The sequence below is a fragment of the Phaseolus vulgaris genome, chromosome 7 (assembly GCF_000499845.2).
Source record: "Phaseolus vulgaris cultivar G19833 chromosome 7, P. vulgaris v2.0, whole genome shotgun sequence".
Classification (NCBI taxonomy): domain Eukaryota; kingdom Viridiplantae; phylum Streptophyta; class Magnoliopsida; order Fabales; family Fabaceae; genus Phaseolus; species Phaseolus vulgaris.
In genome coordinates, this window is record NC_023753.2 from 27,098,872 (window position 1) to 27,125,401 (window position 26,530).

The 26,530-nt window shown below is 34.1% G+C and overlaps 1 protein-coding gene and 1 long non-coding RNA gene across 2 annotated transcripts; one reads left to right on the forward strand and one right to left on the reverse strand.

The window, feature by feature from the left end:
• Positions 1 to 493: 493 nt before the first annotated feature.
• On the forward strand, positions 494 to 2,162 carry LOC137829731 (uncharacterized). The gene is made up of 2 exons (XR_011084065.1): positions 494 to 632; positions 1,785 to 2,162. It is a non-coding gene; the product is annotated as an uncharacterized lncRNA (long non-coding RNA).
• LOC137829730 (intracellular protein transport protein USO1-like) lies at positions 1,474 to 26,261 on the reverse strand. Its single transcript, XM_068636617.1, has 18 exons — positions 25,861 to 26,261; positions 25,075 to 25,308; positions 24,787 to 24,882; positions 24,351 to 24,403; positions 24,108 to 24,204; positions 22,880 to 22,953; positions 17,015 to 17,126; positions 16,544 to 16,657; positions 14,911 to 14,987; positions 14,591 to 14,657; positions 10,914 to 10,979; positions 10,734 to 10,841; positions 2,840 to 2,970; positions 2,618 to 2,684; positions 2,469 to 2,533; positions 2,303 to 2,396; positions 2,057 to 2,127; positions 1,474 to 1,945 (listed from the first exon to the last, which is right to left on the reverse strand). The coding sequence occupies exons 1-18, from the start codon at positions 25,999 to 26,001 to the stop codon at positions 1,618 to 1,620; spliced, it is 1,995 nt and encodes a 664-aa protein (XP_068492718.1). The 5' UTR covers positions 26,002 to 26,261; the 3' UTR covers positions 1,474 to 1,617.
• Between the last annotated feature and the right edge of the window lie 269 nt (positions 26,262 to 26,530).

Here is a 26,530-nt window from a genome sequence, read left to right on the forward strand (position 1 = left end):
AGGGCAGTTGTTTCTGTCTCCCTTTGTCGAGTTCTCAGTCTCAAGCAGATTCCCCAACCCAAGTTGAGTTTAAGTAAAACTCACAAAGAAAGAATGTTGCTTTCATTCTGTTTTCAAGACCTATTTTTTACTAGTCTGATATGATGAGTTGTTCAACAAGGCCCACAAAAACAATAGAAGTTAAAAGCTCATGACATCATATGATTGTTAGTGATGTTGTAATGGAAAGTTTCTTCCACCCCATGTAAGAATTTATCAATTAATAATGAAAGTTAAGGCCTTTACAAAAGCAAAACACAATTTATACCATGAAGGTAAATACCAAGTGCAATTTATAGCAAATTTAAGGGAAGGAAAAAGAAAAGCCTGCTGGTTTCAGACTTTTTTCTTTAGTCATCACTAAAGGACTAGAAAAATGTCAGTGCCACACATCACGTGCTTCTTATGAGACTACGTTCACATGATCACTTTTCCAGAATGGCCCTTTTATTTTAAAGCTCATTGGCTAATTGTGAGAGAAATAATGGGCCATCCATAACAAGAGTGGCAGCAGCCGGATTGAGTGGAGAGTGTCATCGCAGAGATAAAGGGTCTTTCCTTCTATCTTCCACCCTTCCAGGTGAGCCCAAATGGTATCAACCTTATCTTTTTCCTTTTACTTTTAATCCATCAAAAGGTTATTTTACTTTTCATAATTGGCTCTCATGATGCCCAGAAATGCATGCAAGTTATTCGTTTGGAGGGTAAGTAAACAATAGTACTACTACCACTGATGTCCGTCCCCTTGGAAGGAGGGAAAGAAATTTTAGTACAATTCTACCACAACAAATGTCCCCTACACTTTGAATCAACAATCATTCAAGTCAAAACCCAAACTTATCAGTAATAGAAATAGGGTCATGGAAACCAGTCAAATCAATTTAAGCCCTATGAAAACCAATACAAAAATTATGTCTACCTAGCTTAATATGTGGTCGCATTAATGCATATTACTTTACTAGTACATTAGTCCAATGTTTAGTATATTACATAAACTTCAATATATATTTTATTCCATTTGGTTTTATCACTCTTTTTTTTATCACTGAATATGTAAATTAACTCACTAATTGGATTAACTGTGTGAGGTTATTCCAGCTTACTAATGGTTTTGATTTGAATCCTATGTATAACGAGCTATTTCTACCCAAAAGAAATTATCTCAGGTTTTATTACAAGAAATCTTACTTGAATTGAATAGGTAATTCGAGCCGTATTTGTATTGTACATGACCCAAAATCATCAAAACCATCAAGGACTAGGTACAAAACAGCTTGTTACTCTAGTCAGTTATGTTATAAAAACGATTTTTCTCAGTGACAAAAATGTTACACAAACAAGGCTTATCTAAGCAAGTTACATGGTTGAATATATCTATCTACATTTCATCAATGATGAATATGATACAAAATACGACTATGGGTGTACCAAAGCTGTTTCATGTACATCTGTTGAGCGAAGTAGTCAGTTATCTGAGTATTGGAGTAAGCCAAAATCACAGCCTTCCCAAGACACAGCACAGTGTTGCCTTTTCAATTTCATTCTTTTTACAATATCAGTGGTTAATATTTTTTTTATTCAACTCCTGGTGTGACGATCTTTGTCAAGATCATCAAACTCCCATTCACTTATCTCTTCTGCTGAGTCATCTTCACTTAATTTATCAAGTTCTATTTCTATTTCTGATCTTCCAGGCATTATTGAGAAAGAGTTTTTTCTCACTACATCTTGCTTGTGTTTTTTAGCCGAGGGAGGAGAAGGAGTTCTGGAGACTATTTGACTTGATGGTGTTTCTGACCTTTCAGTTGGAATCTCAAGTTCCATTTTTGGCCTCTCAATAGATTCAAATTCGTCTTTTATTTTCTCAATGGCATCAAACAGTTGTGTCACCTTGTCGCTGTCTTTTCTATATCAAAATTGTAAATGTTAAAGGGAAGAAACATTTATATATGTATGTTAATATGGAAAAAGAAAAAGACAAGAGGCCAGGGAAGAAAGAGAGAAAGACACAACATACCTGAAAATGCCTTCCTTTTGAATGTGATATTGCTTGTTAATGGTGTCCACTATATTCAGAGTGGCTAAAAACTAACAAGTAGAATAAGAAATAAGCATTTGTATAAGACCACAAAATCTGGCACAACAGTTTGACTGAATTTAGCCCTATCATGTCATCTCACAAATAAAATTATCTTCTAAGAGAGGCCTGATACATGTTCACTTCACATATAGTGATATAAATCAACATTGAAAAGAAAGATACCTTGGATTCAATATCCAAGTATTCGTCTTCAAGCTTTTTCCTTGGATTTGCTAATTTCAAACCTTCATTGTCTACTATTGATGACACCGGTAACCTGATATAAAAATCAATGGTTGGAAGCATGGTTTTTACCCAATAGACAATTCAGAGAGGCATGACACCATACCCTGGTCTGAATCTTAAATTCTCCACAAGTATTCTTATTTGAGTAACAGACGAAGCCAATTTTTCCTGACATATAAGCAAGCCGGTGATCAGAAGATTCGGAAAATGCAGTATGATAAAGATAATGATCAATCTAGGGTGATTTGTTACCTTGTAAGAATGCAGAAGAGGAACCACCAAATCCACAAAATGATAACCATATCTCTCCAGTTCAGCACTTTTATGTGCAATAAGAAAATAGACAATACGAATATTAATAAATGAAAACATGCACTTTGCAAAGCAATTTGCATAATAACTTTGAAATTTGTTATATCTCCACATTTATTTGATACTATTTGTTTGCCAATGCGATTAAACTACAAAACATACTTGACCTCCTCATCCTTTCTCTTTATTTCTGAAACTTGGAAGACCCATGTGCTCTCTAGAAACTTGATCCATCTATCAACAACCGTCGCTTCTACTGTATAAGAACCAATGGCTCGCACCATCTCATCTTCCTGATATCAGAAAACTTTATGACAATAAGACAAATAACAAAATGCATTATATCATATTATTGATTCTAGGCTAAATGAGAGATGAAAGAAACAGTTTTCAATTATGAGAAACTTACTTCACAAGAAGTACAAGTAGTTTTTCACATAAAGGTTATTGATATGAAAAAGTGACAGTTGACTAAAACTTATAGCTGTCCACAATTTAACAAATGTCCTATACACTAATAACCCCCTTCAACTCAATTGGCTGAAAATTAGAAACAGGTTCTTATCTACAATAGGGATATGATAAACTTAAAGCTTCTTAGCTAAAACTTTCTCTTTAACAAAGAATATATCAATTTCCATATGTTTAGTTTTGAAGAACTAGATTATGAGTAACTACTACAACACTTTGATTATAACTGCACAGTGCTGGAATGAGAGAGGAAATTGATAATTCAATTAAAAGTGTTTGAATCTAGGTAGGTAACTTCAGCAGTAGCGTGAGCAAGACAACGATATTCAGCTTCCGTGGACGATCTAACTACGACGGTTTGTTTCTTGAACCACCAAGAGGTTACTAGGTTTGCACAAAAATAAATCATTACACCTGGTGCAGAGGCAATCATCAAACAGAGGCCCAAACAGCATTAGAAAGAGTTTTAGTGGAAAATGGTTGTGAAGAAGGAGCAACTTGAAATGTAAGAATGATGCACAAAACCCTTTTAAGTGTGTCAAAATATGCTTAACAACCATCCAATGAGAATTCATAGTATTTGTCATAAATTGACAAACTTTATTCACAGCATAACTCTACTTTGGTCGTGTAATGGTAACATATTGGAGCACCAGCAACTAATCTATAAAGAGTAAGATTGTTGAAAAAATTTTAGCAACCTTTTGAAAGTTTGCAATGAGATATCATAGGAGAAGACACAAATTGAACTTCAATAATCTTAGAATGTGTTCTTCATCTACTTTCTTCTCTTAGACATTAAACTTCTTCAACAGATATACATATTCTTTTGTTTTAATCCTTCTTTTATATTTTTTTCATTTAGTCAACTCCTCTTTCGTCAAATCTGAAGTAAAACTTTTGTCTTGCATATAAATTTGAATATTTCTAGGTTGTTTGCATATTTAATCACACAAAGTTTGTTTTCAAAAGACACCACCTTATAACATTTCTTTAATAGTTAATACTTTACAAATTTTGATTAATCTCAAAAACATACAAGACATCAAAAATTAATTTAACACCTGAATGAATTTTAATTGCAATTGTTCCTCTACTTTTCACAACAATTTGTTCACCATTCCCTACTCTTACTTTAGAAATATCATATTTGTTGAAATCTTTAAAAAGTTCTTGATCATAACTCGCGGTTTGTACAACCACAATCAATAAGCAACCATTGTAGATTTGTTGGTTGTAAAACATGATGTTGCAAGAAGTAGTTCCTTTTCTGATTCGTCATCAACAATCTTGACAACTTCTTGGAGATGTTGGGATTTGCATATCTTTTCTATATGTCCCATTTGACCATATTTCTGACATTTTACATTTGGCCTTCACCAACACTTGTTGTGTTGATGATTATTTTTGTTGCATAATCAGGAGAATTATGTTATAATTAAGTGCAGATTCCATTTTATATTTATTAGGACAGATTTGTTAGTGATTTGATTTTATTTGATTTGTACAGCTTTAAACACTCATTATTTCTGACTTTCATTGCCTATTATTTCTTTCCTTAATTAGGTTGCAAAATAGTCTATAAATAGAGACTGTAATCACATTTGTAAGATATCTCAGAAATATATTTCATCTATTTCTTTCCACTTGGTATCAGAGCTCCTGATCTGGGAGACTCTGCTTCTGCAATTTTATTTTATTTTTAGCCGCCTTCATTGCTGTAATCATTTTCCTTGACAGCCTTCATTGCTGTAATCATTTTCCTTGGCAGCTTTCATTGCTGCAATTTTATTTATTTTTGGACAGCCTTCATTGCTGCAACTTTCTATTTTCCTTATCTTTTCTCCATTGACCACCACCATCACCTTGCACCATTGACCGTTACTGCCACCACCATTGACCGCCGCTGACCACCACCACCGCCGTCGCTCGCCGGAAACTGCACCGCTCGCCGGAACTGCAACTGTTCGCCGGAAACCGCCATCGGAAAATTTTTCCGGCAGATTTTTTTTTTGTGAACAAGATAAAATTTTGCCAATCTGAAAAACTCAATTGGTTTTGAGCTCTCATGGACTCCCTTAGTAAGCCATCTAGCTATTGTTCCTTTACTATGAGTGGTAAGACTTCTAGTTTTTTATCCTTTAATGCTTCTAGTACTGAAAATATCTGGATTATAGACTCTGGTGCTACTGATCATATGACACCTCATTCCTCTTCTTTTTCATCCTACACTGCTTTATCTGGTAACCCATATATTACTGTTGCTAATGGTTTCACTACCCCCATTAATGGTCGTGGTAACATTCACCTTCAACCTTCATTTCCTTTAAAAAATGTGCTTCATGTTCCCAAACTATCCAATAACCTCTTGTCTATTCAAAAGATTACCCAAGATTTAAATTGTGCAGTGGTATTTTTCCCCTCCCATTGTGTTTTTTAGGATCTTGCCACGGGGAAGACTATTGGAATTGCTAAAGAGCAGGGCGGGTTATATTATTTACAGCATGAAGAAAGTAAAAAGTGTGCTAGACTACAGGCACACACTTCTAATCTTCAGCAAGGTCGTGAATCTTGGTCATCCTCTCAGATATGGCTTCAACCCAGACGTCTTGGTCATCCTCCATTTAGTACCCTAAAGTCCTTATTTCCTGTTGTATTTACAAAAGTGTCTGCTGAGTCATTTCATTGTGATGTTTGTTAGTTTGCTAAACACCATCGGACAACTTTTCCTCCCAATGGTAATAAAAGTTCTAAACCTTTTGATCTTATTCATTCAGATGTATGGGGACCTTCACCTATTCCTAATATCTCGGGTGCAAAATGGTTTGTTTCATTTATTGATGATTGTACTCGGGTTACTTGGATATTCCTCATGAAAGATAAGTTTGAAGTTTTTCACTTATTTGTAAAGTTTTACAGAATGATTCAAACACAATTTGAAAGTCCAATTAAGAGATTGCGTTCTGATAATGGAAGAGAATATGTGAACCAAAACCTTTCCAAGTTCCTTCAAGAAAATGGATTTGTTCATGAATTAACCTGTGTGGACACTCCTCAACAAAATGGGGTTGCTGAAAGGAAAAATCGTCATCTCCTTGAAGTTACTCGAGCTTTACTTTTCCAAACATCTGTTCCTAGATCTTACTGGGGGGAAGCAGTCCTAACTGCCACTTATTTGATTAATAGATTACCCTCTCGGGTTCTAGAGGGTGTTACTCCTATTCAGGTTATGACCACATTCTATCTTTCTATTCCCATGTTGAATAGTCTTCAGAATCGTGTCTTTGGTTGTCCTACTTTTGTCCATGTTCATAGTCCTTATCGGGGTAAGTTAAATCCTCGCGCCATCAAATGTGTCTTCATCGGTTATGCCCCCAACAAAAAGGGGTACAAATGTTATCATCCTCAAAGTCGTAAAGTTTATATTTCCAAAGATGTCACCTTCCATGAAACAGAGTCTTTGTTTCCCAATTCTCAGCTTCAGGGGGAGAGTATTCAAGAAGCTGAGGACCTTGAGTTGCCACCTTTTCCTTTGTTGCAGGATTTTGTTCTTAGGGAGAATGACAAAGACCCTATGCCAACATCATTGCCAGAGAAGAATAATGAGGACAAATACTTTGGGAAACAATATCAACGAAGGCAACAAGAACCCGTCCTGGTCGAACAGCAACTTCAATTGTCCGAACCGGAGGTAAGAACTCATACCTATGAGACTTTTGAGGACACCTTAAATGAAACTAACCTAGACGATTTACCTATTGCCTTGAGAATAGAAAAAAGATCTTGTGCCAAATATCCTATATCCCAATTTGTGTCTACAGAAAAACTTTCTATGCAGCACCAGAGTTTTCTTTCAGCTATTGATTCTATCAGAATCCCTACATCGGTACAAGAAGCCTTAAAAGATGAGAACTGGATTCGAGCCATGAATGAAGAAATGAGCGCATTAGAAAGGAATGAGACTTGGGAGATTGTAGAGAGACCAAAAGATAAGAAAGCAGTGGGTTGTAGGTGGATATACACAGTTAAGTATAAGTCTGATGGCACACTGGATCGGTATAAAGCAAGGTTGGTTGCAAAAGGGTACACTCAAACCTATGGGATCGATTATGAGGAGACTTTAGCTCCAGTGGCAAAAATGAATACAGTCAGGATTATTCTCTCCCTGGCAGCACACTTTGGTTGGGCAATGCATCAATTTGATGTTAAAAATGCCTTCTTGCATGGAAGCTTGGAGGAAGAAGTATACATGGAGATTCCACCTGGTTATGGTGTTGTTAATGAAGGGAATAAGGCGTGCAGACTTAAGAAGGCCCTATATGGTCTTAAACAATCATCCCGTGCTTGGTTTGGAAGGTTTACTCAAGCTATGGTATCTTTGGGGTACCGACAAAGCCAAGGTGACCATACTCTATTTATAAAACATTCTCATAATGGTAAACTCACTCTACTTTTGGTCTATGTAGATGATATGATTATTACAGGTGATGATGAGATTGAAAAACAAATTTGAGGGAGAGACTAGCTGCTCAATTTGAAATGAAGGATCTTGGGAAGCTGAAGTACTTCCTTGGGATAGAGGTTGCTTAGTCGAGACAGGGCATCTTTATTTCTCAAAGGAAATACATCCTTGATCTTCTCAAAGAGACTGGTAAGTTGGGTTGTAAGCCCACTGGAGTGCCAATAGAGCAAAATCATAGGATTGGGAATGATGAGGAAAACCCAAAAGTGGAGAAGACACAATATCAAAGACTTGTGGGAAAACTCATTTATCTATCACACACTAGGCCAGACATAGCCTATGCAGTTAGTGTGGTTAGCCAATTTATGCATGATCTAAGAGAAAGACACTTGCAGGCTGTAAATAAAATTATTATTCAGTACTTAAAAGCCTCTCCAGGAAAAGGATTGCTATTCAAAAAGGGGGAAAACTTATCCATGAAAGTATATACTGATACTGACTATGCAGGATCGATTGTTGATAGGAGATCCACCACAGGCTACTGCATGTTCTTGGGTGGAAATCTGGTAACATGGAGGAGCAAGAAGCAAAATGTAGTTGCAAGATCAAGTACAGAAGCAAAATTTAGAGCCATGGCTCAAGGGGTGTGTGAACTCTTATGGATGAAGATCATACTTGATGACCTAAAAATAAAATATGAAGCTCCTATGGGCTTGGCGTGTGATAATAAGTCCGCTATCAGTATTGCACACAATCCGGTTCAACATGATCGAACAAAGCACGTAGAGATAGATCGACACTTTATTAAAGAGAAGTTGGATGATGGTCTTATAGCCACTGAGTACATCCCTTCAAGACTCCAATTGGCAAATATGTTTACTAAGGGACTTCCCACAAAACAATTTGAAGATCTTACTTGCAAGTTGGGAATGATAGATATACATTCACCAACTTGAGCGGAAGTGTTGCATAATCAGGAGAATTATGTTATAATTAAGTGCAGATTCCATTTTATATTTATTAGGATAGATTTGTTAGTGATTTGATTTTATTTGATTTGTACAGCTTTAAACACTCATTATTTCTGGCTTTCATTGCCTATTATTTCTTTCCTTAATTAGGTTGTAAAACAGTCTATAAATAGAGACTGTAATCACATTTGTAAGATATCTCAGAAATATATTTCATCTATTTCTTTCCACTATTTTTCTTACAATAGGGACAAGACAGAAAAATATGATTATTTTTGTTGTTTTGGATCTATTTGCTTCTTTTGTAGTTCTTGACAAGTAAAACACCTTTGATAATATTAAGTAAAGTACCTTCAACAACATGATCTTCTCTCATTAATCTTGTTCTTATTGTGCTTGAAAGGCATGTATCACTTCTGCCAAAGTAATTTTTGACAGATCTTTTGTATTTTTCAACGAAGTAATAGATGTTTCGTATCTCTCTAACATAGTTACCAAAATTTTCTAAATTAGTTTAGAATCCGGAAACTCCTTATCCAATAATTTTAAACACCCAACAATTATTTTGAGTATTCTTTAACGGTCTCGGACTCTTATTAAATTTAGCACTTTCATGTCTCATTTCCTTCATATTCTTCTTTCAAACAGTCCCAAATTTCTTTGGAGGACTTTAGGGTCATGATTCTAGTGAGGATCATTTCTGAAACACCAACAAACAAACATGACTTCACCTTTGCCTTCTTTGTTTTTCTTTCATTTTGACTTTTGATAGGCCATGGTGGGATTTTTAAGTAGCAGATCAACAATATAATCCTCTTCCACAACTTCCCATAAATCAAACCCCTCTAGATAGGTGTTCATTCTTACAACTCATAGATCGTAATTTTCACCATCGAAGAGTGAATAGTGACCTTGAGAAATTTCCTTCTCCTTCCATTCTATAGGTCTAATAAGAACAATGACTCTAGATACCACTTACTAACTTTTTGTGTTTTTGGAAAATATAAGAGATATTTATTCATGTACTCTATGTATACAAAGCAAAAAATGTAATAGAATATCAAAAACTAACAATATCTCAATCCTAAATTTCTAAATTTAAATAATAATTATTTTTATCTTTATCTAAACAATATTTAAATTGAAAAATTTCCTAAAAACTAATTTAAATAAAAGATATCAAGCAAATATTCTTAATAGGAACAGACACTATTTCATAGTCAGTATTACTTTATCAAATATTGATATACTCACCAAGGCTTTCAAAGTTGATGAATGAACATTTCGAGCATGGTGTTAGTTCATCCAATAGTGAGTGGCACAACAACTCCAATGAACTTAACTAAGATAGGCTCTAAATAACTATGATATCAGCTTAGTAAGTGAGTTTATACATAACTCAGCTTCACAAAACCAACTTATAAGATATATATATATATATATTATGATTTGGCCATTTCCCTAGTTAATGTGGGATCTTCCATGGGAGGGATTGTTAAAAAAAACTTATCTATTTTGTTTTAATTCGTAAATTGAGTTAAAATAAAATAGATAAGTTTTTCTAACAATAAGTAACAAGTTCTTTCATGGCAGGTTCAAACTCTCCATGTTTCGCTTTATATAGTTTTTGGGAGTTTCTTGTTTTTCACCATAGGTTTTGGCCTAGTCCTTCAATATTTGTTTGTATTTTTTTTTTATGTTATTTTTCATGTGATAGCATATGATAGTTGAAACATGGACTGTCATCTAACTGAAATGTCAGGTTTTATTATGATGCTTAACATGGGTTTTATAAAATAAAAGTAACAAGGTGGTCCACTGTATCTATAATTACAAACTTGTGCCTTTCGAAACTGTCTCACGATAAGAAAAGAAAGGGAAGAGGTGACTCTAGACAAAGAGGAGGGATTTTCATGTAGTGGTGGTTCAAAACCATCACTGTGTTAATTACACACAAATATAAATATATATATAAATATATATATATATATATATATTGCTTTGTGTCGGTTTTTAACTGCTAATAAATTTATCATAAAAGAATCAAGGATTAAATACACAATTGAGCCTTAATTTTAATATAGCCCTCTAAACGTGAATATTTATTTGTTTTCATGAAGATGTGAGCCTAGGGCATGAAATAAACTTGTACCTTTGTTTTTAGAAGTGCAATAATTTCATTGCTTGCTTCATCAAATTGCTCTTTTTCTTCTTTTGCATTATGCAGGCGTATACGTGCAGATGTCAACAAGGTGTTGACCTGCACAAATATTCCAAGCTAATATAAGGCAAGCAAAGGATGACACCAACAGATCATAATGAAGACTAAAACCTTTTTCAGTTTGTCTTCAAGCTCGTTTTTCTGCCTCTCAAGTTCTTCAATCTCTATGGATAATTCCTGCAAAATGGCCATTGTATATCTATTTCAAAAATAAGTATGTTTCAGAAGTATGTGGATTCCTCCAAATTTCTTTGGAGACATCATCATTCAAACTCCTACAACTAAAAAAATTGTCCAAAAATTAAAAAATTGTACATTAACATGACTCATGAGAGAATAAAATACATTTGAGTATGACTTTATTAATTTGTACTTCGATAATTATGAATTAAATTTATTTCACAAATAAAAAAATTGTGCTGAGCAAGTTTAACGCATACAACAATTCATATAATTGTAATTTGCTAATTAATAGAGATATTGGCTAATCGGATTAGTTTGGTTTTTTATTAAATAGTCACTCGAACCAATTACTCGAACCAATGCAATATATTTATAATTTTAACTTTCTCAAATTTAGAAATAAATTACATAATTTTGTTTTTTAAAGTTCAATATAAATTTATTATTATGTTTTTCTATAAATATATTGCATTGCATGTAAAATATAATTAAACAGTAAAAAAACCTTCAATAGACATGCTCATTTATATTGTTAGTTGTTAATTAACTCTAAATATATAACATTGTATCTAAATGCAATAAGTAGTTTAGTTTGGTTCTTTATTTTCATTTATATTCTTAGTTGTTAATTAACTCTAAATATATAATATTATACTTCTAAATACAATAAGTAGTTTAGTTTGGTTCTTGATTTTCCATTCAAAATCTGAACCAAACTGTCTCGTTGAGAAAAATGTATCTAAAAGTAAAAAAGAGGACAAATTCTTCTTACACCCAACCTTTTTGAACCTCCACCCTACATACTTTTAAATTTCTAAAAATATCCTTCATTTTGCAAATGAAAATTCAAAATTGAAAAAAATACATTTTGGAAAAGTAAATCTGGTATAGATTATTGTGTTCTGAAAATAAAAATCCAAAAAAGAATTCAAAAATCAAAATCTCATTCTGGAAAAGCAATTCTGGAATGCAAAAAAAAATTGCAGAAAAATATTCTGGAAAAGGAAGTCAGAAATGTATTTTTATATCTCCCTTTTATTTTATGGGTATTTTTATCATTTCACATTAAAATTGGGTGTCAATTCAAATTTGATAAGGTGATGGAAGTAAGGCCGCTTCTGCCTGCACCTCCATACATTCTTGTGCCACCCTCATAAGTTGTATTCCAAAATGGTCCTTCTGTAAAAAAAAAGTTAAAATATATGAAGTTTATGGTGTGGTGTAGTTTATATTCTGGATTAGCTTCCGAATTATGTAATCTATAAGCTTTTTTCAGATTTGGGATTAGCTTCCGAATTACATGATCTAGAATTCTTTTCTGGATATGAGATTAACTTTCGTTCCAGATTATGTAATCTGAAATACCATTTTTTTTAATATATTCTGGATAACATAATCCAAAATCTATTTCCAAATCGAGATTAGCTTCCAGATTATGTAATCTGAAATTTATTTATTTTTAAATTGCTTCTGGATTCTATAAATCTGGAGAACACTTCTGAATCCGAAAATATCTTCCAGATTATATAATCCTAAATGTTTTTAAAAAGTGAAAAAAACGAAGGACACTCAAACCAATGCAAGAAAAGAGTGGAGGTCCTTGAGGGTGTCGGGGTAAGATAAAATGGAAGAAGAAAGAAGGTGAAAAAGGTGTGTGAGATTTTAAAGGTTAATTTATTTTTTTGCTAAAGGACAAAAAGGTATTTTCACATTTAGTATGGGGTGCCGCAAGAATGTATGGAGGTGCAGGAAGAAGCAAGCAACTTGGAAGTAATGGTTTTGATGGATGTTTGATTTTTTGGACCAATTTAGTTTTGAAGACCTTTGTTTGCTAGCATGGAATGTATTATGTATAGTTCCTATCTAGAAGCAAATTTGCAGTAGCTTTTGTAGAATCTTTCTCTTCAAAGGCTTCTATTACTTTATTTTTAATTTTGTTATTGCTCTCATTGATATTCATGAAGAGGATATCACTATTGAGGAAGATAAAGGTCTCATTCTTGCTTCGGAGTTGCATTTGCAAAAGGTACTGAAAAAAGGTGTCTTCAAATTCAGTGTTTGCTTATTTTGTTTCTCAACCTATGCAGAATGATGTTGAATAAACATTTTCTGCTTTTGAACAGAATTCTAGTTGAAATAATTATAATGATTTTCGTGGTTGATGATGTGGTCGTGAGGCCGTAACAAAGTTCAATCTCAAGTTTTCTTTAAAATTGATCATATAAACTTTACATGCTATCATCGACATTAGCAGCTCCAACCTCTTGCTAGTATGCAACCTTCTCCATTGTTTCAATTTTGAAGACCAACATGGAATCAATATCTCACCACAATGGACCCAACCCTCACAACATCAGAATCAGTGTTCTACATAGTGAGCTTTATCTGAGCAATTTGGTAAACCACGACGACAAAAAGATAGGCTTTTTACCAGAGATGTTGATTGAAAGCTGACCAAAGATTTTGAGATTGAATATCATGTTTTATTTTTGTTGAAATGTAATGTTATTTTCTTATTATTTCTTCTGTATGTATCCAACTTTAGGGATAGGGTTTAAGATAAGTCAATGTGTTTAGATAATTTAATACTCCTTTCTCCTGCAATTCCAGAGAAACTACCATTTGCAATCTTAATCTTTTTATTTCTAGAATAAGGATAATAAGTTTTAACTAAAGAGGAAAGGTCACTCATGAGATCAAAAGCAGTTGAATTAAAGATCCATGGTACACACATATTGGTGCAGTTAAGAGAGTTGGAGGCACTAAACTTACCTATTTGTGCCAGAGAACCACTAGGAATACTAAACAATGAAATAGAGTTTAACAACCTCATGAGTTCCTCAAGTTTTTCCTTACACAGACGTTTTTTGCCTCATTTGCACAAAATGAGAATCACCAAAAAGGACCCTCTACTCTAGTTTTGGAGCTCTGGAATTTGATCACTGCTTATGGATGAGGAACTATCAGCCATGGGCATGGCTACAAATCAGAGGCACAAAGATTGTGCTCTGATACCAAGTTGAAAATATGAATATTATTGATGACTAATCATGTAGGGTTTCCTCCTTTTTTATAGTGGAGAATTACATCGGGTGAAAGAAGGAAACTAAATCCTAAAAAGGAAGGAAAATGAAAAAAATGAATTACCTAAAATAAGCTAAACTAAAATAGTAAGAGTAATCATACATAAAATGGTATAATTACTAGCTATATAGGAAAACAAATCAACTACACAATCAAATTATTAAGAGAAATATTTCAAAGGATCAAATAGAGATTTAATCCTGTTCTTGCCTAGTGTCAAGAGGTTTGTGTAGGTATACTTCTCCATAAGCACACTTTTAAGAGAGAAAAAAGGAGAAATTAAACAAGTTTTCCTTTAAGTTAAAATTAGTTTATCCATAAACTAATTGTAGAATTTCTCTCATTAGTTTTAAGAAGAGTTTATTTTAAAGAATGCATAAACTAATTTTAGAATATGGAGAGTGTATTTCATTTTTTCTTTATACTTTCCTATTCTAAAAGTGTTTATGAAAAAACTTAACCAAACATGTACTATATCTACAATAAGATAAAACTATCGCTTGCTATTGACGAGAATGTACCTTCTCAACTAGGCTAACCTCGTCAGATTTAGTTACCCGAAAGTGAAGTGCTTCTTCTTTTTGAGATCTGGTTGAGAACAAAGTATGAAACAAAATTTAAGAGAAGAAATCAATTAATATCTGTTTGGTATTAACTCTGAACTAGCCTAACAGCATACATGAGTATCAACGTGTTATAGAGTTACAAAAGGCATATCCATGAAAATGAGCTGAAAGTATGCCAATACCTTTATATGATACTCAACAACGGTGCAAGTGTATGTGCAAGCACAAAACATATAAGAAAGAAACTTTTTTTTCATAATAACTGTTTCTTTGACCTGTTTTCTGAGATGCGGGTCTCTGCTTTTGTGGTAGAATTTGCAAGAGACTCAGATAAAACTTTCAATTTTTCAACCTGCAAGTGATTCAATCATACATCGACAACAGCAAAAAAATGTCACACCAAATGCAGGAAACTACGCATCACTGCACTGGAAATAAAAAAGACTCTTTTTAATTGCATAAGCTGTGAGTATTAATGATGAAAAATACAATACATCATGAAGAAAACATTAATGTATTCTGATACGGTCCATATTACAAATTTGATGATAAAACTTATCTATAAGAGGAGGAAGATGAGGTAGTACAATGCCAATGCACCCAATTAGAACTAAGAAATAATCACATCATTCTAGAAAAAGATAGGGTGTGACTCATGTGAGTTTGTTCACATCATTCTGGAACTATAGAGAATGTTGAATTTATGCCTAACTCAACCTTGCTAAACAAGCTCAGTGACATAAGATTTCCCCACACTTATATACTATAATTTCATCTTATGTTTAGTTAATGTGGGACCTCCTCATGTTGAGGACTTCATGTGTTCATGCCGAGAACATCAAGCGTGTGAATCGAGGGGGACCCAATAACGAGTGGTATGATAGGCCCAAATCTAGACCAAGATAAATTCTTAATGGCCCAGATACCATATCATGAATGACTTTGATACCATATTAAGATAGTCATTTATAAGTGGGGGCAAACTTCATTATTGAGTCCATCCTATGATGATGAGTTAGGTTTAAACTCACTATCTTAATTGGTATCAGATTCATTCATAATATGGTATCAGAGTCTATCCCAGTCCAGATTTGAACCTATTGTGTCACCCGCTATCGGGCCCCCTTGATTCCCACACTCGATGCTCTTGGCGCAAATGCACGATGTCCTCGGTGTGAGGAGGTGTGTTGAGGATCTTATATCAGCTAGAGATAAGACTAATTTACAATATATAAGTGGATCCAAACTTCACCTTATTGAACCGGTTTAATGAAGTTAAGTTAAGCTTAAATTTCACTACCTAATAAGAATTCTCGAAGTACTTAGCGGGTATTGTTCCTCTTTTATTGCCATATTGTATAAACTAAATATTAATACAATCTCTGGTTGTTGATACGAGCCACTCAGACTTACTATAATACAAAAATAAGTGTTGCTTGGCACTGATTTCCTGATACCTATCATATTCTGATCTTAAAATTCCCAGCTTATAGTAAAGAGTTGATAAAAATTAAGCATACATATTCTGAGCATTCTTGAATTAAAGTAATAGATCTTAGACAAGCCCTCTTTTTTCAGTCTTTGACTAGGTATCTCGCAGGCTTAGGTGTGAGATTAATGCCAAGTGGTTACATTGAATCGTGATTACAAGATTCAGATCCCTAACATTGTATGTGAAGTTTTCCTAGGGTCAAAGTTCAATATTATCTCAAGCAACCACTATTAGATTTCAAAGCCCCTTGAACAATGAATAGAATGAACAATTTTGCATAATACAATATCAAATTTGAATGGTTTATACATTCTTTTCAATGAAGCTTGGAGAAACAATTACTAGCAAGGATATGATGCTGCAACAGTAAAAGAGATTAACTAAACAAAAACTACAGAAAATCACTTGTGAAGGACCTTTTCAGTATGAAGCTGTGGAGAATCACCATAGCTAAAGTATTTCTTTTCCAGTAAGAGTTCCTCCAACTTAGAACACATTTGAATAACTTTTACCATATCCTCATCAACAACCTGAAATTAAACCAAAATGCTTAATTGTCACTAATGTATAAATATACAAATAAATGCACAATCTTAAATCTTTTAAAAGTTGCCTAAAATATCCTCATAAACCATATATGAAGCTCATGCATAGTTCAATCTAAAGGGACCGAAAGAGAAATTAAGTGTAAAAAAAGCATTCATTAAATTAGGAAAGCTTTGAAGTTTATGATAAATCAACCTAGAAACACTCTGATATAAAATATCCCCATGCACCACCATCACAAATCATAAGATATACATGACAACAATAAGAGTGCCCATGAGCAAGTGGATGAGAATGCAGTTCTGCCATTGCATCGAAGGGTACAAGAAAAGGAAGCTCACCTCTATTTTTGCAGCAGTTGTCTCTTCAGGTGCATTTTCAAAATTTCCACCTTGGTTCCCTGCCTTCATATTCTCAATGTTTTCCTTCAACTTACACGCTTCAACTTCTATTCTGAGAAAGGAGAATGTATCACATACAGTAGGAGAAAAGACTAATTATACTTGAGTCATAAAAATGGTGTGAAACATTCTAGATGAGGAAGATTACACAGCGTCTATGGAGCTGGGTAAAATCTTTTAAAAAAACATGGCATTGGTTGAAAGTTTCAGAATCCCGTAATTTATTCTAGATTTAGAATTCCTTTAAATGTTTGATTAAATATTAAATAGCAAAGTATATTCAAGGAGCATTGGTTAATTTCTATGGCTCGGTAAGCACATAAAGGCAAACAAATACTAATTAGGTAAATAAAAGAAGCCTTGAATTTGTTATTTAAACAGTGTTGTATTTCAGACACATTGACCAGTGTATACATCACAGTAAAAACTATTATTCGTGTATTAAAACAAGGGATGCTCCAATTGATCAAACATGAACAGAACAAATATTTATAAGGAAATGCTGTTGATGACCCTACCTGCAAGGTTAACAATGGCTGTAAGTATCGGTATGCAATAACTCATACATCAGAAAAGTTCGCATATACACATGAGTATTCTTATTGAAGAAAGAATGGTATACATTTATGTGATATAATCCTTATTTCAATTACACCTAAGGAATGTATATACATACAAAGCATTACAGGGATGACCCCAAACCCATGTACAAAAGAGTATGATATGCACCAAGTTTCTTACATATACAATCAATCTTAGGGCTTTTAGTGAAGATATATGTTCACTGATCATTGGAATTAACAAACTGAGTGATAATGTCTCCAGGATAAAATCTTTTTCTTGAATGAAGTGGCAATCTATTTTAATATGTGCGGTCCTCTCGTGAAATACTGGATTTGAGGCAATATGAATAGCAACATGGTTATCACAAATGAGACATCCGTATAACTTTCAGATCTCAGTTCTTTAAGCAATGGTTTGAGTCAAATAAGCTCAAAAGATTAGAAGCATCGCTTTATACTCTGCTGCTACACTAGATCTTGCCACCACACTATGCTTCTTGTTTTCTCAAGAGATCATTATTACTCGTATAAAAACAATATTCAGAAATGCTTCTCCTGAGTATCCCACAACTTGAGTAAGATTATTAAGTCCATAAAGCAAAAAGTTTTTTTGGGACCCCTTTAATGTACTTTAAAATACAAATGAATTTATTCCAATGTCCTACACATGGAGAATTAAGAAACTAACTCACCATAGTGATCACAAATGAGATGTCAGGACAAGTGATTGTGAGGTAGTTCAATTTTTCAACCAGTCTTATGTATCTCTTACGATTTGAAAGTGACTCACCCAACCCAGTAAAACTTTAGCATTGGGATCCATAGGTGTGTCAATGGGTTTGGAATTCATTAGCCCAATCTCATCTAAATATCCAATGCATATTTCCCATGGGAAATAATTACTTCAATCCCCAAGAAGTACCTCAGTCTGTTGAGATCTTTTGTCTGAAAATGATGACAAAGTTGTTGTTTTATTTGGTGAGATGACATGGTAATCACTACCTGTAAAAACAACGTCATCAACATACGTTATTAGGTAGATACACCCACCAATTGAATGAAGATAAAACACAAAATGTTCAGCTTCGCTTCGAGTCATACCAAACTGTTGCACTGAATCTACTAAACCATGTCTTGGGAGACTGCTTAAGACCATACAAAGATTTGTGGAGAAGACATACTAAACAAGAAGACTCCCTTTGAGCAACAAACCTAAGTGGTTGCTCCATATATATTTCCTCCTACAAATCACCACGTAGGAAGGCATTTTTCACATCCAACTGGTAGATGGGTCAACGTTGAAAAGCATCCATGGTTAAGAATAATCTAACAAAGTCTAACCCGAATATCTAATTATAACCTTTTTCTACCAAGAAAACTTTGAGTCGATCAACAATGCCATTAGGGCTAACTTTGACGCATTAACAACTGACTTCCCAAGAGGTAAAAGAACAAGATTCCAAGTACAATGTTCTAAAGAGAATACAATTCATCAAGCATGACTTGTTTCCACCAAAGTGAGCTAAGGCATCACCTATAGTTTTAGAAATAGACATAGAGGAAATGGAAGAGACAAGTGTAATGGGAGGAAGACAACCAACGATAACTCAAAGTGACACAACGAGGAGAAGGATTTTGAATAGAGTGTGTACCTTTACGAAGGGCAATAGAAAGATCATGCTCAGGAGGAAAGATCAGAGGAGGTGGCATCAGAGTATAGTCGGTAGTTGTCCTAATAAGAAGGCGTGAATGTTTCCTATAATGATAAACCTGGTAATGAGGCTGAGATGGTGGATCTGGAGCTACACCGATATGTTTGTGGGATTAAAGATAAGAGGGGAAAAATGGTGGTTTGGGAAGTCTTAAAAGGGAAGGAAATTGACACAGAGTAGGGAGAAGACTCGAAGAAGGTAACATCATTTGAAATCAAATAACAACGAAGGGAGGGTGAGAAACACTTATATCATTTTCTAGACCAAGGGTAGCCTAAGAAGAGACACTTATGAGATATGGACAACAGTTTATCAAAACCAAGACTAAGATTGTGAACAAAATAAGTCGATCCGAAGACACGAGGAGTTAAACGGTGGAGATATTAATGAGGAAACCAAATACAGTGAGGTATTTGATTGTTGAGAACGGAACATGGCATGTGATTGATAAGATAGCACGCCGTTAAAACAACATCACCCCAAAATTGTTGACGAACACAACCGTGAAGTAAAAGGGTTAATTTGTTTCAATGAGGTGTCTATTCTTGCACTTTGTCAACCCATTTTGTTGAGGGGTATATGCACATAAGGTTTGATGAAGAATATCAAAACCGTGAATTCCTGAAAAGAATGGGAGAGGTATTCACGAGTGTTATCACTACAAAAAGTACAAATAAAAATACCAAACTGATTTTTAACTTCATTATTGTGTCGTTAGAGATTCTATGATCAAGCATTAGACGATCATGCCCTTCTAGCCACCCTTTTGGCGATGTCCCCAATAGACGGTGACTTGGCCCTAGACGATCAGTGTTAATTGATGGATCGGCTCTTGATGACCGTTTTGCTAGAGATCGCCCTATGGGCGAATGCCCATCAATCTCGACTATATTCGCAGTGTAATATCTTATTACTGAGATTTTCGCAAAAACCCTCAACTGACCCCTAAAACCCTCAACTGATAGGTATTCGTTTTCTGTTGCGCGGATTTGGCTTGTTGTTATGAAATTCTCTTGGCAAGGTGTGAATCGACTATAAAAAAGGACATAGTTAAGAAAAATGAACAAATTTTTTATTTAAACAGAGAAATTATGGAAAAAACTTTCATTGATCTGGGAAGAGAATTCTTATTCCACTCTTTACCCGAAACAATTATAAAAAGAATAAAATATGAAAAACAATTCAAACAATGTTTCATTAAGAATAATCAAGTACATTGAGAATAATTATCAATGAATGTTACAAAATATTGAATCCTAAAGTGGATGTAACATGACTTATGCCCGAAATACCCAAGTGATCTAAAGCAAAAGAAGAAAAAGCTCTATTTGGGACACTCCTAGGAAAAAGAGCTACAACTATGTTTGTCTAATTGACATGAGTCATATGACAAGGTAGAAAACTTAGACAGACACACTACAAAATGTTGTAGCTTGGCAAGGCTAGGATAACCTAATTAAGCATAGATGAGAGAATGAGAATCAACCATCAAGTCAACATGAGAAGAAGTCTGGAAGATGATAGAGACCATGAGACTCACATTAGATGTCAATCATCCAACCTAAACTTCGATCCTACAAGAGAGCAGAGTTTTTAGTAAAAGAGATAATACAATCAAAGGAACGAGTAAGACGACTAAGGGATAATAAGTTAAATGGAGTCCCAATAATAAAGAAGGGAGAAGGTGAACAGTACCAACACCATAGTGACAAAAGATAAATAAAAGATGAGGAAAGAGAAAAGAGAAGAGACTTGTTACCAAACATATAATCAGTGGCACTGGAGTCAAGGACCTAAGGCTCAAGGGAGGAGGAGTGAGTGAGACCAACAAATGAATTGGTTGTGTGCATACAAAAAAGGTAGTGGAACTAGAGATTTGACCTTCCTCATACATTTGAGGAAGTTGTGGAAAAGAGTCAGATATCCAAAAGCATTAGATGAGGTGTCACCAAAAGAAGGGGGAACAAATGGAGTTGTTCAGGGAACAACATGCAATGCATAAGATCGGTTAATTGTGCAATTGAGCTTGTGGCAGTGGTCACACTTGAGATTACCTTTGCTAGGCTTGCGAGAGTGATTACGATCATCATGTTGAGATACAAAATCCTAGGAATCACTATGAGGGATCACTGAAGGTATGTTAGTAGGTAACAAGCCCAACACATGCAATAGAGTGGACCAAGCAGAATTTAATATGCGTACAGTAGAAGAACTCAAATTTGATCACGAATTGACGAAAACTCGTTAGGAAGATAAAGAAGGTTTGGAGTTGTTCAAACTGTCTATTGAGTTTTTAGAGATAAATGACTAAAATGTCTTAAAAGTTGTGATGATATAGCCTTTATGGCCTCTCAAAAATACTGTGAAGGCAATCGTCATGTTGATAATCTTGCCAACATTGGAACTAAAATAGATTAGACTTTAATTGATTTGATATTTTACCTTCTATCCTTAGTTTATATGCTTTTTCGTAATAAGTATCAACTCCTAGACTTTAGATTTTATAGCTTTTTTCTTTGGGAGGGTTGTTATTGTTTCTTTACATGGGTTTGGTTTAGTTCCCCCATGTTTTGTGTATCCATTTTTTTCCTCTTTTATACATCTTTCCATGTAATGGCATATGATTATTAAACCTTGGGGATGTCAACCTAGTTGGAATGCTAAGATTAATAGTGATGCCCTTGGCATGAGCGGCAATAAGAGGCAACAGTTCGTTGAACTCATGTAGGAAACCATGAACTTTGCCTATGTACTCAGCCACGGAGCCATCAATACGTTTAGGAGTGATGATACTCAAGAGATTTTAACAAAATGCCATAAAGGCGTTGAGTATCATTGGTGTGCAACAATCAAACATGTTCCCAAACCCTAATATGTTTCATGGGCATAAAATATTTTTGGGGTCGTCAATTGGAAATGGTAACGCCTGCAGTAGCGGACAACAATAGACGACGATGACAAGCACAAAATGGTATACATATAGTTCTCTTTTATTTCAATTAGCACAACTAAGGAGCCTATATACATACAAAGCATTACATATGGATGGGCCCAAGCCCATGTACAAAAATTATCTAACTTTGATTAATGAATAAAATATACAATAATAAAAAAAACAAGATTAACAATCAAGAGTGAGAATTATTTTCTAAGATTTTTTCTATCAAATCATATCATATCTCTATTTGATGGAATCAAATCATATGTCCAACCAACATAATCAAATTATATATTTAACACTCTCGCTCAAGTTGGAGCATATGTATCATATGAGACAAGTTTGTTGTTAAAAATGTCACCAACTCAAGATCTCTTAGCATGAGTCAATTTGTTACTAGAACTTATAGAGTAAATAATTACAAAGCTATTAGATATTTCCCGAACATGACTTTCTCCATGTCAAAGTTACAATTAATCTTCAGTATGTTTCATCTTTTTAAATCATATATTTAACAGTACATCCACTATTATATAAAACAAAACGCAAGTTCAAACAAGCACCACTAAAGTTATATATGCTTAGCAACAACCTCATAAGATCAGCATTTACTTTCAGCCCTGAAATTGCACTTTGTACATATTGAAGCAACTCTTCTCGCTTGGCCTGTTAAAATGTAAGGCAGATAGGGAAAAGGTATATGGTACAAAATAACAGCATATAAATCCAGTAGAATTCTTCAAAAATGTGTAGAAGTTCAATACTTTTGCAAATTCAAAGGTTGTGACTAGAGCACATATTGCATGCAATAAATCAAGATAAGTCAGAAGACAACTTCAGGCAACAAAATTAACAAGATCTTTGTCGTTATTCTTAAATAAGGAAGAGACATCATACAACAACACATCAATAAATTGTAATACATCTTCATTAATACCAATTAGTGTTTCATTCCTTTTCTCACTCTTCCTTCATATACTTAAAACTCCATAATTTCAATACATCTCAATAATTTTGAGCTTCACACCGATTAATAGATAATATGATCAAGATAGAACCAAGAAAAGTTTTTCTAGTCACATTTGATATGATGTATCAATGATAATGAGTGTCAAATTTAACAAAACAAATTGACTTGCGATGTAAATTTACACCTACTTATATATTATAATTTGCTCATATTTCTAATCGATGGGAGAACTCCTACACATCCCCTCGCACCAAGAACTGGGCATCTCAAACATGGGACTGCATATTTAAGAGTGGTTTGATAGCAACCTGATGACAGATGGTACGATAAGTCCAACAAATAGGTTTTGATACTATATTAGAAAATGGATTTTAAACCTAATTCAACCTCACAAAATCAGGTTGCAAGGTAAAGTTACACCCACTTACATATTATAACTTGGTCATAGTTGATATTGTTAGGTTTTCTGTAATGACAGAAAGAAAAAGGCTTTATTCATCCCTGAGTTCATTGAATTTCAAAAGAAAACGAGTATACAAAGGAGTCTACTCCTTTCACACTGGAAATTGTCCAGTTTGTATCTAACCAAAATCTGCATGCCTTCCTAAGAGAGGCCTTATTTATGGAAGGCAAATGCAAACAACTAGGCCAACTAACTAACTATTACAAAAATCTAACTAATAGGTCAAAGGATAAAAGAAGGTTTAACTCCTATTTTTATCCCTTTTGCTATAATACACTTTTAATGTCCTATTTGTATCCTGTGGTCTAAGAGATATGGATGTCCAACAGTATATATAAACCATAAACAAATAAATATACAAGACAAAACCAATTCTAAAATCATTACCAGAACTTCATCTTCATATCTAGAAAATGCTTTTGCCAAATCCTGTACACTGGATAACAAGGCAGTATGTTCTTCCTTTCCTCCTTTAATACAGAGTCTGTACAAGTATAGCCATGCCAAAACAGAAGCAGTTTTTTAAGCAGGCTATTTCTATTATGTCAACAAGCAACTGTGTTCTACCAATATTTAGCTTCAGATATATCAGTTTAAGAAAATAAATTGTAGAGACAGAGTCAAAATTACCCATATAGCTCTGAAATTAGTGAAACTTCTTCCTCATTCGGTGCATCAAGAATCTGAGTTACACAAAAGAGGTAACCTGCGGTTAAGTTCCATAAATCAGCAAATATAAAGCTCAGCCTCTTATATAATATCACTGAAAACAGACAATTTATAAAGAACTGTATCATAACTCACAACACCATAACTTTTTCACAAGAAAAAAATAGTAGTTTGAAGATTAAGATATATTAGGAATCTCCCATTCAATAGCCTTCAATTAAAACTAAGTAATATACATTTTTATTTTCATTTGGGAAGTACAAGCAAGCTCTCAATTTGATTGCAATTTCATACAAGTATACACTGTCAAACCTAACCCATGGAACATAGAAATCCTCTAGTAATACTAATCCAAAACTTGCATTGTAGTAATTATAGATTGCATTTCTCAACTCACCATTGACAATGTTATGCCCTCAAGAGCAAGACTGGAAAGAAAGACATCCCGGAAATTTTTCAGTTCATCCACATCATCAGGGTCTACATAGTAAATCTGTCCATAGTTATATACTATGAGCATGAATTACTAAAAGGTAAAGAATAAATAACAACAAAAGTAACAAAAACTTTGTTTTTGTGAAATGCTGAGGCAAATGCAAAGAAGTGACCTAGCTTAACATAGTGAAGCCAAAATTGTAAAAGCAAAATAAACAGAAATAATAAAAACAGCAAGAGTTTCACAAACCAAAGTAGGTTGCTGTGTAGGTGAATCCTTGAATTCATCATGAAGAAACTGGGAGTCTGCATCTTTTTCATTGGTGTCTACATCTTTTTCATAGGTAGCAGTAAGTCTCTCAACTTCTTTTAGCGCAACCAGCCACCTTCGTAGCAACTGAACTCTCTCTATCCCTCTACACGAAATAGAAACTTCCTCTAACCGTTTTACAGTGTGCCTGAAGCTTTGCATGTTCCGAGTCACCTTTTCATTATAACCATTCATATTTCAGACACACATTTAAGGAAAAGGAGAAAACCTAAATACACTGATTTTGGTGATGTTTTTACTATTCTTCTATCAGAATTGAAGTTTTATTTATATAATTTGCATAATCCTTTAAGGTAAACTTCTATTGTACTTCAACTCCGATAGAAAAAGAGCACACAAACAACACTTGGTGATTTATCTCAATTTTGTCCTGGGAAAGAGCGTAACAGGCATGCACTATGAGTGAAAAAACTTTCAATCAACAAAAATCATCCTTAATTTGATTTTGAATTTTATGATAATTATTATTGTAAAAGTTAATACCATTTGTGATTGAGATGGCTGTGCATGTATTATTTATTCAAGAGAAAAAGACCCCAAAAACAACTAAATAAAAACCGCAAAACATGACCCTTTTAAGGCCCAGCCCAGAGATTTCTTACACTGCAAGGTACCATTTAGCAAGGTGAAACCTTCTCCCGAACCCAGAATTAAAAACCAAAAGGGCAAATGAAGTTTGAAAGTTTCAGGAAAAGGGGTAGTTACAATGCGGTCCTGAATGATTCTGGCGCCGCCGGCGACAGCGTTGCTTGCATGGAGCACGACGGTGTCGGTGTAAGTGCGAACGGCACGTCGGATATTGCCACCTTCCACCGCCTTGTTCACCGCCGATCTTACCCATGACATTCTTCTTCAGACTTCGCCAACTTTTTCTTCTTCTTTTTTCTTAACGATATATATATGAATGTGTATATAAATTCTCTTGCAATTTTTCCCTGTGTATTGGTGTGTTGTGATTAAGGAAAATGAAAAGGGAAAAGAAAGTTTTTTCAATGGAAGTTGAGGAAGATAGTTATTGTGGCACGTGTGAAAAATGATGCAATGGCGAAGAGAGAAGAGGGAAGAGAGAGAAGTAGCGAAAGAAAGAAGAAGTCAGCTTTTGTTTTGGTGGCATCAATTTCGGAAGTTCCTAAATCCATTTTTGTTCTTCCTTCTCGTTTCTCTGTCTTCGGCTTTATTTATTTTATACGAATAATTTAAAAAAATAAAGTAATAGTAATTGTAATAATACGTGTAAAAGGCAGTGAATTTTTCTATGCACAATTCCAAAAAATTATTCGGACTAATATGGTTTAGCAAGGATATAAGTAAAACATGAGAAAATTTATTTTCACCAAAAAATCGAAATTAAGTAGTATTTTAACCATTTGAATTT

What these genes read in the sequence shown, in the direction of transcription:
- LOC137829730 (XM_068636617.1), bottom strand. Translation starts at nt 26,001, where the DNA reads ATGTCATGGGTAAGATCGGCGGTGAACAAGGCGGTGGAAGGTGGCAAT. An exon ending in CTAATTTCAGAGCTATATGG is followed by an intron (nt 24,205 to 24,350) that starts GTAATTTTGACT and finishes ATACTTGTACAG; the next exon opens with ACTCTGTATTAAAGGAGGAA. An exon ending in CAAAAGGAAGGCATTTTCAG is followed by an intron (nt 1,946 to 2,056) that starts GTATGTTGTGTC and finishes ATTTTGATATAG; the next exon opens with AAAAGACAGCGACAAGGTGA.